Source organism: Enhydra lutris, unplaced genomic scaffold, assembly GCF_002288905.1.
Source record: "Enhydra lutris kenyoni isolate GAN:26980312 unplaced genomic scaffold, ASM228890v2 scaffoldscaffold13, whole genome shotgun sequence".
Lineage (NCBI taxonomy): Eukaryota > Metazoa > Chordata > Mammalia > Carnivora > Mustelidae > Enhydra > Enhydra lutris.
The window spans coordinates 46,887,311-46,899,545 of NW_019154097.1; the positions used below are offsets into that span (position 1 = coordinate 46,887,311).

Genomic DNA, 12,235 nt, shown 5'->3' on the forward strand with positions numbered 1-12,235 from the left:
ACTCTCGGTATGATACATCCTACGGGTTTTGACAAATGGATAACGTCCCGTACCTACCATTACAGTATCACGCACAATAGTTTCACTGCCTTAAAAATCCTCTGTCTTCCACCTTTATTCTCAAATATAAAACGGAGCCCATTTTTTAACTTAATATACTTCACTTCTTTCCCTACCTTTTCAAATTTTCTTGTTTCTTTATGGTTAGCGATATTTTTAATGATATTTAAATTGTTACTGAGTTATTTATTGTTATATATACATACAATATATATAATTGTTATTTCTTTTTTTAAAATATAATTGTTATTTAAACTGTTATTGAGTGAGTACTGTAATTTATCAAACGAACTCCCTACCGCTGTAAGTCTTAGCCGTAGGCATGTTTTCTACTATAAGCTATATTTCAATGACTGTTCTTACAGGACAATCTTGTGTACAAACACAAGAACTTACTTTGCATGAATTCTAGACAAGGCTTCTGATGTAAGAATTTTAAGTCTCCCACCCAGAGTAATCACAGTCTGGTCACAGGCTGCTTCCTTCCTCCTGTCTCTCTCTCTAAGTACAGCAGAGGAAACAGCTCCTCCAGATGGATTCCAGCTGACGGAGGGCAGCTAGAGGGTTTTATATGGGATGGGGACTGAAATGGGACAGATCCCAGCTGGGGACAAACAAGCCTTCCTGTGGAATCTGCCCACGCGGTCACATCCTGGGTGCCCAGGAAGACGCTGGAATTAGCAGAGTGATGCTCGAGACTCTTACCTGCACACAAAAGAGGAAGGGGGCACGAAGAACTCTTGAGCTGAGCTCTGACTTCTACCTCCTCTAGACTAGAGGAACCCCCCACCCCGAAACACGCCTCGAGGGGCACCAGAGGGAGCGGGGTCATCAGAGGAGTCTGAAAGTATCAATGCCAGAGATCAGATTATTTCCTAATGTATTCGTTTTCTATGGAAAATCATAATTGTACATTGTACTTGTTCATCATGGAAAAATTAGAAAGTAGTGGAGAGCAGAAAAAGCGAAACTATGCTCCTCATCGAAGACAACCCTATTTCACATGAAAATGCACCAGGATCAGAAGGCAGAAGATGAATGGATCATTCAGTGTAAAACGTAAAGCTATGAAAGTCATAGGAGGTAACAGACAACCTTGGGTATGGCAATGACTTTTGAGATAGACTAGAGTCATGCTTCATGAGCGAAATAACCAATCATCAAGATGGGCTTCATTAAAATTACAAAACGTCTGGAAAAATCACTATCGAGAGCATGAGAACCCACAGACGGGGACACACCTGATAAAGGACTGTTATCTGAAACATACAAGGTAGTCTTAAAACTCAACAATAAGAAGACAAACAACCTGATTTTTAAAAAATGGGCCGAAGACCTTAACAGACATCCTCTCCAAAGAAGACATACAAAGAAAATAGCAAAGAAATAAAATGGAGAGATGCTCAACATTACATGTCACCAGGAAACACAAATTAAAACAACACGGAGGCACTAGCACACATTTATGAGAACGGCCAAAATCCAGAATACTGATAACACCCAATTCCACTATGTGGGCAACAGGACCTCTTGGTCATTGCCTGGTGAGAATGAAGAATGTTGCGGCCATTTTTGAAGATGGTTTGGCAGTTTCTTATAAAACCAAACTTACTTTTGCCACATAATTCAACAATGGCGCTCCTTGGTTTTTACCCAAAGGAGTTGAACATCCAAACCAGAACAGATCGTGGGTGTTTACGGCAGCCTTATTTATAATGGCCAAAACGTGGAAGCAGGGGTGCCTGGGTGGCTCAGTGGGTTAAGCCTCTGCCTTCGGCTCAGGTCATGATCTCAGGGTCCTGGGATCGAGCCCCACATCGGGCTCTCTGCTCAGCGGGAAGCCTGCTTCCCCCTCTCTCTCTGCCTGCCTCTCTGCCTGCTTGTGATCTCTCTCTCTCTCTCTGTCAAATAAATAAATAAAATCTTAAAAAAACAAAACAAAATGTGGAAGCAACCAAGACACTCTGAGTTGGGGAATGGGTAGGTGACCTATGGTCCCTTCGGACAACGGAGTATTACTGAGCACTACAAGGGAAACGAGCTATCAAGACCTGAAAAGACATGGGGGAACCTGAACCGCATGTTATTAAGGGAAAGAAGCCGGTCTGAAAAGGCGACATACTGTAGGATTCCCATTCCATGACCTTCTGGAAAAGACAGAACTGTGGCGAGCGTCAAAGACCAGTGGTTACCAGGGCTGGGGGAGGCGGGGAGGGATGACCAGGTGGTCACGGAGGACCTTTGGAGTCAGTGGAACTATTCTGTGCGGTATCACCATGATGGGTACAAGTCCTGATATATTTGCCCAAAGCCGCAGAGTATATGTCCAACATCCCACGTGAACTATAATGCAAACCACGGACTTCAGATGATTATGATGTTATCAGAGAAGTTGAATCACTTGTAACAAATGTACTATGTTGGCAGGGTATGTTCATAAACGGGGGCATTACACGTGTTTGGAGGCTGTGAACCTAAAACTTGCTGTAAAAAAAAAAAAATTAGGTGTCTGAGTGGTTCAGTCCGTTGAGTGGCCGACTCTTGACTTCGGCACAGGTCGTGATCTTGGGGTCCTGGGATCGAGCACCACATTGGGCTTCGTGTTCAGTGAGGAATCTGTTCGAGACGCTCTCTCCCCTTCCCCCTGCCCCTCCCTGATTCTCTCGCAAATAAATAAATCTTTTAAAAAAATGAGGTCTTAATTTAAAAAAAATAAAAATAAAAAGGCTTCTAATATCCAGAAACTCTCAGCCAAATGGAAGAGACAACTCCACAGGAAGCAAGGCCTAAAGGAATTCGAGTTTGGATAACAAGTCGGGCTAGGTATCTGGGTTAACCTTCCCATTGAAAACTACGAAAATATTGGGTAAAATATTTAAAACTTCTTTTTGAAGGCATTAATGAACTAATGAGAAAGTAAGGAATCCTCGGGCCAGGGACTGAGTCCAAGCAGGTACTAGGGGAGTAAGTGGAATTCGGGGTGATGGAGTTGGTGGGGACAGGGGTTTTGCCACACCAGGTGAACTGAACTTTGGTTTTTCTGGGCCTCGGGAACCAGGTGGTGAATAGGAGACAGGGCTCTGGCCTGCCCACCTTGAAGAGTCTGGTGGAAGAGGAAAAGACTGCTTCCCTGGTGTAGGGGGACGAAGGGTGAACTGGAAATAACACGGATCCCAGCACTCCTGCATCAAAGGAGTCCTCCCTGAGGACCTCAAACCACTGCTGTGATCAGAGGGAGGGAAAAACTACTCTTGGGAATTGGAGCAGGAGCCAAAACTCAAGGGGATCTGCCTGGAATTCACAAAACCCTAAGCTGAGAATTTACAGTGATCTCAAATGCCCATTCTCTCTAGAAGAACCTGACTTGAAAGAGTTCCCACAAATAAGATTCCTGGGAAAATGAACAATGTACAGTTAAAAAGAAGCACAAAAAGAAACTCCTTAGCATAAACAACATTCATCAAAAACAACAGATGGGGGCGCCTGGGTGGCCCAGTGGGTTAAAGCCTCAGCCTTCGGCTCAGGTCATGATCCCAGGGTCCTGGGATCAAGCCCCGCATCGGGCTCTCTGCTCCATGGAGAGCCTGCTTCCTCCTCTCTCTCTGCCTGTCTCTCTGCCTATTTGTGATCTCTCTCTGTCAAATAAATGAATAAAATGTTAAAAACAAAACAAAACAAAAAAAACAACAGATGGCAGGAACGGTTCTTGAAGGGCTTTAGATAATGGAAGTATAAGAAATAATATATGAGATCAATGTCTAATTTATCTAGGATAATAAGAGGCTGTTTCAAAATACATGTAAGACACAAGAAATCACAAAAAATGACAAGCAGGGGCACCTGGGTGGCTCAGTGGGTTAAAGCCTCTGCCTTCAGCTCAGGTCATGATCCCAGGGTCCTGGAATTGAGCCCCGCATTGGGCTCTCTGCTTGGCGGGGAGCCTGCTCCCCCCCCCCACTGCCTGCCTCTCTGCCTACCTGTGATCTCTCTCTGTGTGTCAGATAAATAAATAAAAATAAAATCTTAAAAAAAGAATGACAAGCAGATTTGGGGGACAAAAAAGAACTCCAAGAAATAAAGGCTAGATTAAAATGATAAATCTTGGGGCGCCTGGGTGGCTCAGTGGGTTGGGGCCTCTGCCTTCGGCTCAGGTCATGGTCCCAGGATCCTGGGATCGAGTCCTGTGTCAGGCTCTCTGCTCGGCAGGGAGCCTGCTTCCTCCTCTCTCTCTGCCTGCCTCTCTGCCTGCTCGTAGTCGGTCAGGTGAATAAATAAAATCTTTAAAAAATAAATAAATAAAATGATAAATCTTATGAAGAGGTTTAACAACAGATTAGACCCAGCGGAAAGCTAGATTTACAGAAATTATCCAGAATGCAGTTAAGAGGCAAACAGGCAAAAAACAAAGAAACATGGTTTAAAGACATGGGATGAGGGGGTGCCTGGCAGGCTTAGTTGGTGGAACATGAAACTCTTGATCTCTTGAGCATGAGCCCAAGCCCTGTGTTGGATGTAGTGCTTAAAAAAAAAAGGCACTGGGGTATAGAGCAGGAAAGACCGTCATAACCAAAGTCTCAGGGGAAATACAGAATAGAGCAAAAGGGACAGTTGACGAGACAAAGAGAATTTTTCATAACTGACAAAAGATATTACCCCACAGATTTAAGAAATCTAAAGAATCCCAAAATACATTTGCACTTCTTCCTAGTAAGATCTTAAAAATGACCAGAGGAAAAGCAGATTTGCTTCGAAGAAGGGACAGTGAATCTGACAGCCGACTTCATGGAAATAATGGAATCCAGAAGTCAGTGGAAGGGTATCTTGAATAATATTGCCCCCATGCTGAGAGAAAATAACCGTTACCCCAGAATCCTAAACCCAGGGAGAGTATCTTCCACAGAAGAGGGTGAAATAAAGACATTCCAAACAAGTAAAATTGGTTATTTGCCACCACGAGATTCTCACTAAAGGAAATAATTCAGGCAGAGGAAAAGCGATCCCAGATATTAGAACGCAGATGAAAAGAAAGAGCGAGCACAGAATAAAAATGATTAAAATAAATTATCTTATAGAACCTAAAAAGAAAAACAAAACCAAAATTAAAATACATGACAACAATAACATACCCGTTTGGAGGGAGGGCATGGAGTGAAAATATTCTAAGGTATGCGTTACAGAGGAAACAGCCAAAGACATGAATTTTAGCTCTTGATAAACTAAACATGCATTCTGTAATTATTGGATAACGTACCAAAGAGTAAAAAAATAAAAGCAGAGTTTTAAAAACAATCTCCTAACTAGTTTAAGGGCGGAATGGAATGAGAAAAAAATAACCAGTTGATAGAAAGAAGAGAAGAAGAGAAGAGAAACAGAAACAGAACAGAAGAGGCCAACAGCAGAAGCTAAGATGGAAGACAGAAATCTAAAAATACCTTGCACGTAAATGGGGTAAATGTGCAGCTAAAAGACAAAGACTGCCATCATGAAAAAAGCAACAATATTCAACTAAATGCTATTTATAAGGGACTTTTCTACGACATAGAATATAGAAATGTCAAAAGTAAAAGGGTGGAAAAGAGACACCAAGCAAATTCTAACAAGAGAGAAGACCCACGCTTTCCATGTTTAGAGATACAAGCAAAAGCTCTCCAGCATGCACCTGGGAGGTTAAGGGACAACTCTTAGCTTTGTTCAGACCCACTAGCCTGACGTAGGAAAGGCTGCTTCCCTCTGGGCCTGTATTATCAGCAGTGGGTGCCCTGGATGACATCATTGCTAACATTCTGTGAATGCAGACAGATGCAGGTAAGAATTGGAAGGAGGGGCGCCTGGGTGGCTCAGTGGGTTAAGCCTCTGCCTTCAGCTCAGGTCATGATCTCAGGGTTCTGGGATTGAGCCCCGCATCGGGCTCTCTGCTCAGCGGGGAGCCTGCTTCCCCTCTCTCTCTGCCTGCCTCTCTGCCTACTTGTGATCTCTGACTGTCAAATAAATAAATAAATAATTAAAAAAAAAATAAAAGAATTGGAAGGAAAGGGCCAGAGCTCTCAACAAGTGGGGCAAAGAGATGTATCAGAATTGAGAGAGTCTTCAAAATGCAGATTCCATGCTGTCAACACACATACTCTGTGGACAGCAGAATCTAGAGATTCTAGCGTGTACATAAAAACCTCTTCTAATTGATTCTGATACCACCACCTACCTCCTCTCCCATCGTGAGGCACAGAGAATCCCTAGATTCTCAGGAAAAAAGGGAAAGAAAAGGTACCGAGATTAAGAATTGGGAATGCTAGTTCTCAGTGTTCTGTGACCCGCATGGGACCAGCAGAAGAAAGACACAGGAATTGTGGCCAAGTCACTGCTGAGGGACCCCAATGCCTGGAGAGTGTTATGGCATGAGGTTCCATTGGCAGGAAACACTCCCAGGCCCCAGAACTTCCCTGCAGCTTCAGGGCCCCCAGGAAAGACTGTGGATATCATGATACTATTGGGGGCCATTGCTGATCCCCTCCTCGATGCTCAGGAGAGAAATCCTAAGCAAACTGAAAGAGATGAATTCATTCCATTCCACAGTCCTTGTTCTGTGGGCACTGGGGAAGGAGAGGCAGGTGCAGGTGGCCCCCGGGTGCATCTCCAAACTCACCCACATCCTGCTCATGTCACTCAATTCATTTTTGTATCTCAGGGAGTCCTTCAGGACCTGGAGAGGGAAGAAAACAGCTGATGAGAGAAAAGAAAACAACGGGACAGAGGATGGCGTAAGACGGGGCTGGGGTGGGCAGAAGGGCAGACCACACAGACAAGTCCACCTCTAATCAGCCTAAAGTCCAGGAGAGGGGCACCTGGGTGGCTCAGTCCTTAAGCTTCTGCCTTTGGTTCAGGTCATGATCCCAAGGTCCTGGGATTGAGTCCCGCATCAGGCTCCCTGCTTGGCAGAAAGCCTGCTTCTCCCCTCTCCCACTCCCGCTGCTTGTGTTCCCTCTCTCACCGTGTCTCTCTCTGTCAAATAAATAAATAAAATCTTTAAAAAAATAATAATAAAGGCCAGGAGAAGGGGGCAGCTGCCCCTCTCTGTGCCAGAGTAAACAGCGCCCCTTTTGCCCCCGGCGATCCCCTTTTCCCCACATGGCTCCCTGGCCCCCTAGCCATCTCCTGCAGCCCCAGAACTCACGTTTGGGTGTCCATCTCGGAGAAGTTTGTGAAACACGTGGCAGAACTTCCAGCAGAGGACAGCGTTGCTAGAGAGAGGCAGCCGGTTGACCACAGACCAAAAGGTCTGTGCCCCTTTCTCATGGTGGGTGCCCAGTATGCACGGTGAGGGAGGGTCATGGAAAACAAAGGCAAGGATAGGCCTTTTCCAATTTGTACAAGCATGCTCTGGGCCAGCAGCGGTCCTGGGTTGCCTTTAAGTGGGTAGTAACTTTGGCTGGAATCAGGGCTCTGCTGTGGGAGGCAGACTCTGCCCTTTCCCTGGGTTAGCCTGAGGGTGAGATGGGGCCTTTGGGGGAATAATGACAGCTCATATTTTAGCGACACATTACAGCGTCTCAAAGTTCTTTCTTATCCAGTCTTCAGATGCGAGGGCACGCTTTCAGCTCTTCATTGGGGCCCTGGCCCTGGTGGGGACACCTCGGCTCCTCTTCCAAGCAGTACCTGACTCCTCCCCAAATAGGCACTCTGCTCTTTTCTGTGATTTCTTTATTGAAGGCTAATCGGCATCCATCTCGGGTCAGATCCATAATCGTACATTCATTTCTGGTATCCGACATAGTTCTCGGACAACCTCACATAGCTACGGTCTGTCACCAGATGACACCGTCACACACCGATGACTCTATTCCTGGTGCCATACCTTGCACCGCCCTTAGTCATTCCGTAACTGGAAGCATTTTCCCAAAACTTAAAATGACTGTTACACCTCACCCCTTCCATGAGCCTTCCTGGTCTCGTTCAGAGGCGCACGCATCTCCCAACACCTTGAACTCGCTCTCTGTGGGATCCTGAGGCCACATCCACCTGAGATCCAATTCCAAATGCACCCACGGACCCCAGCCATGATGTGCACGTAATAAACGTCCATCTGGTCTGGCGTGATTTTAAGTTAGCGCTTACATGGGCCTCACACACCCAGCAACTGCGCACCATCAAGTCCAAGTGCAGGTCTTTCCCCAGAACTACAGGCTCCTTTGTCAAGATTCAGGTAAGAAAGGGGGGTGCCACGCAGGACAGAAAGACTTGCCTCGGGTCAGAAACTCTATGACTCATCCAGAACACAGGCCATTTTGCTTCCGGGCTAGAGGGTATCACCAAGTTCCTTCCCCAGACTGAAATTTGCATTTCGAGGGTGGGGGGGGGCAGGCTTGAACCCAGACTTCTGGGTCTGGAAGCTGACATCAGCTTTAGGTCTTAGAGGGATTTCTGAAATAACGGCACAGTCTCCCCTGAAGCAGAGCCGCCTCGGGCTAGATGGAAGCAGAGAGGAGAGAGGGACAGCTCCCCACCCCTCTCCTGGGCTGACGTCTCAGGGCAGACTGTGGTTACTCTACCGAAGCCGGAGCAAGTGCAGAGTTAAGTCAGGCACTGTGACCTTGAAAGAGGGAAGGAGACCTTTCTGTCCTTTGATTTCCTAAGCATTTTAATGCACCCACTGCGTATCAGGCACTATAAAAGACACTCAGGGATATTAAAAAAAATAAATAGATAAGACTCAGTCCCTAGTCCTCTGGGAGTAGATACACGGTGGGGGCGGGCAGGGAGGCAGGTAGACACCCGGGATCAGTGGCTATCTGAACAGCACTTGTGACGTCAGACTCCCAAATGCTTATTCAGCTGGGATTGAGAGTGGTTGACGGTTTCCAAAAAAAATCAATAAAGAATAAATGTTTTGTGATATCTTTAGGCTTTAAAATCCTGCCCTTCGGAGCTGAGCCTTCTAACATTTAATCTACCTCCTAGAAATGGTGACGCAGAGAAACTCAGAGAAGGTGAGAGTGGGAACGGGAGACCTTTGAGATCTTCTTTGGCCAAGTCTTTCATTTGACAGACAAGGGGATGAAGGCTCATGGAGACCCCGCTGGACCCACCAGAGCGAGCCAGGCTGCTGCGGAGGTGGGATTCCAGAACCTTCTTGTGGTACCCCTTCTGTCACTCCGGGTAGCCTCCCTGGGAGGGTCTGATGTGTCCCGAGCACACTGACCTCTGACAACCATCTCTTATTTCATATCTCAGTTGGACGGATCAGTATTCTTAGCAGACAGGGGTCGGGACAAGGTCTTTTCCCCCTGAGAAAGTCTACTGGGGCTTTTCTTGACTCGGTAAAGCAAGGGGACTGTGCCTTTCTGGGGATAAAAGGGCAAAGTCTAACTAGGCTCACTGTTGGGCCAGGTTTCTGGGGTGCCTAGAGCCCCCATCCTGCAGCAAAGCCCTAAAGTCCAACCAAAGTATCTTCCCACCAATAAAGAGCAGGACGTGCTGTTAGCACCACTTCCTGACGGTCTGCCAAGGGCTAGGCATCCTGCTGGCGGGGCGGGGCTCCTCCGGCCAGGGAACCTGGAGGGTCTCCTCCAGGAGCCGAGGTGGAATGGCCTCCACGTGAGCTGTTCTGACCCGGCTGTGTCACTGCCACCACAATGAGCCCAGGCAAGCGGCAGGTGCTCGTCCCAGACAGAAGCCCAGCCTCCGCCGGCCCTGGGCTGCACCCTGCTCTGCCCCAGTTCTCTAGTAGCCTCGCCGTTGCAACACTGGGGGTCAGCCCACCTGCTCGCAGACTCTATCCCTCAAGGGCAGATCCCAAGGAATCCAACAACCAGGGTGCAGCCTGCACTTCCCTCCCAAGCCACACCCCACGAGGGTGGCTGCCCTAATAGCCCATGCCTATTAGGAGGGCCTAATAGGGCATGGGGAGGGGTGCGGCGTGGTGGGGGGCTGGAAACCTCCAAGCCACCAGCTCCCTAAGTAGGCTTGAGGGTCCTGTCCTCTCCCCTGCTGACTAGGGAGGAACCATCTCACAGAGGTGGCTCTAATTTCCATGGCTGAGCCCCGGTGCCAGCCTATGGCAGCCCAGACCACTGATTGGCTCTGAGCTAGGAGAAGGGGAGATAATCATGCTCCCACGGGGGTGGTCCATGTGGCCCCTACGGGCCAAGTGCAGGGTCTGGAGTGCTGTGACGATCCCTCCTGTGCCCCCAGGAAATCTCTCAAAGGGAAGTCCCAAGAGGGGCGGGGTCCTTGGTAAACTGTACAGAGCTGAGCTCGGAAGTGGCTTTGGTCCCTCCCCCACCACGAGCGGTGGTCTCAAAGGCCAGCTGCTGCCCACCGAGGCTGCTCGAACCTACAGGAGGCCTGGCCGCTGTGGGGGTTCCCCTTTCCGCAGCTGAGCAAGGACACCTCGCCCTGACCTCAGTCCCCACCATTTGACCCGCCTCGGGGTTGGTCTTCCAAGCAACATCCAAAAGGATATTTCTGGCGTGTTTTTCCTTTACAGCCACTTCCTGCGTATTAATGGCCTTATTGATGCTGACAGTCTGAAAAACAAGAGGGAGGGGGAGGGGAGAGGAGGCTGAGATGAATATGCTTCTAGAGTGTCCGAGACCCTCCCAGGCACCCCACCCCGTTCTCTCCCTGCAATGACTTCTCCCCAGCTCCCCGAGGACCCCTCTGCCCCATGGCCCCCATACAGGCAGGGCCCCCAGTGGGGGGCAGAGACGGGCAGCGCTCCCAGGCCAGCTGGCCAGGCTGTCCTAAGGCAGCGGGCTTTGCTGCCCGGGATTGGCTGTGCCCAGCTGCTGTGCCTGCCTGCCGTTCATTCACTTGGCACAACAACATGGCAATTAGAGCCCGCACAAAGGGATGCCTTTCATCCCCCAGGGAAACATTATTTCTCCGGGAGCAGGAGGAAGAGACGCTGAGATCAGGGAGTGGCTGTGGCCCAAAGGCCATCCAGCCGCCCCTCTCTCACCGCTAGAACCTTCCACGGACACTTCTTCCCTAGCTAGCCAGGACTGCAGGGGTCACTCTACCTCTCATTTTCCCCACCCCTGGGTCTCTTCCAACCCTATCCAAATTCTCTTTTATTCCGTTACTTAAAGTGCATTAAGAATATTCACTCCTTTCCAGCTGCGTTAAAAATCCTAACTCTCTTTGGAAGGTAGCAAATCGTGTGTACACACGAATACAGTTTAACACAAACACATGAACGGGACTGTCACGTCGGCTGTTTAAATATAGGTGTTTTCCTTTTCCTGTTTTGCTGTGCTTCTCCTTCCATAGACGGTACTCCACACTGAGCCAAGAGAATGTGCTGTGCGTCTCACGCACGCGCACACACATACACACAGACACGTGCGTGCACGCACACACACACATGCACACACCACTACCTACCAAAGGGGTCGATTCTGCCACTGTTTTCTAGAAATGGGATCGCCAAGTACAGACTTTTCTACAGCCTGCCTTTTTCAACTGCAAATGTGTCATGGAAAATTCTCCAAGCGGGATGACAAAATTCTAGCCCGTTCTTTAAAGAGACAAGTACTGGTCCATGATGCAGGATGGTGTGTGATTCATACAAACATTCTCATACTGGTAGGCAATCAGTTTTGCATTGGTTTTTTAAAAATTATTTATTTATTTAATTAAAGATTTTATTTATTTGACAGAGAGAGAGAGCAGCAGCAGGAGAGGGAGAAGCACTCCCCACTGAGCAGAGAGCCCGATGCGGGGCTCGATCCCAGGACCCTGCAATCATGACTTGAGCTGAAGGCAGAGGCTTTAACCCACTGAGCCACCCAGGCACCCCTGTATGGTTTTTTTTTTTAAACCATTTTAGTCAACATGCTTATACATGTATCCTTATTAATCGATGCCTTCGTTTCCAACAGGTAGATTCCTAGGAATGGGATACACGGGGTCAAAGCATATTGCTTTTTCTTTTCTTTCCTTCTTTTTTTTTTTTTAACTTCTCATTATGGAAAGATCCAAACCGACAAACACGGAGTCTAATCCAATCAGCATTCACGCAGTCCCCAGCATCAACCTTTATGAATGTCCAGCCAAACTGGCTTCCTTACGGACAAGGGTTTGCAAATATTTTCTGTAAAAGGCCAGTTAGTAGACATTTTACGCTTTGCAGGCTACATGGTTCTCCCGAAGTCTGCTTTTCCACTGCAAGTCCTCCATT

At 47.8% G+C, this 12,235-nt stretch overlaps 1 protein-coding gene across 1 annotated transcript in view; it reads right to left on the reverse strand.

Moving 5' to 3' along the window:
• The window catches only part of LOC111145730 (huntingtin interacting protein 1), a 141,992-nt gene that overhangs the window by 37,529 nt on the left and 92,228 nt on the right, over positions 1 to 12,235 (reverse strand). Inside the window, exons 2-4 of the mRNA XM_022500889.1 lie at positions 10,517 to 10,580; positions 7,229 to 7,371; positions 6,701 to 6,757 (exon numbers count right to left, since the gene is read on the reverse strand). Coding sequence (XP_022356597.1) covers positions 6,701 to 6,757; positions 7,229 to 7,371; positions 10,517 to 10,580 — 264 coding nt within the window. The remainder of the gene's footprint in view (positions 1 to 6,700; positions 6,758 to 7,228; positions 7,372 to 10,516; positions 10,581 to 12,235) is intronic.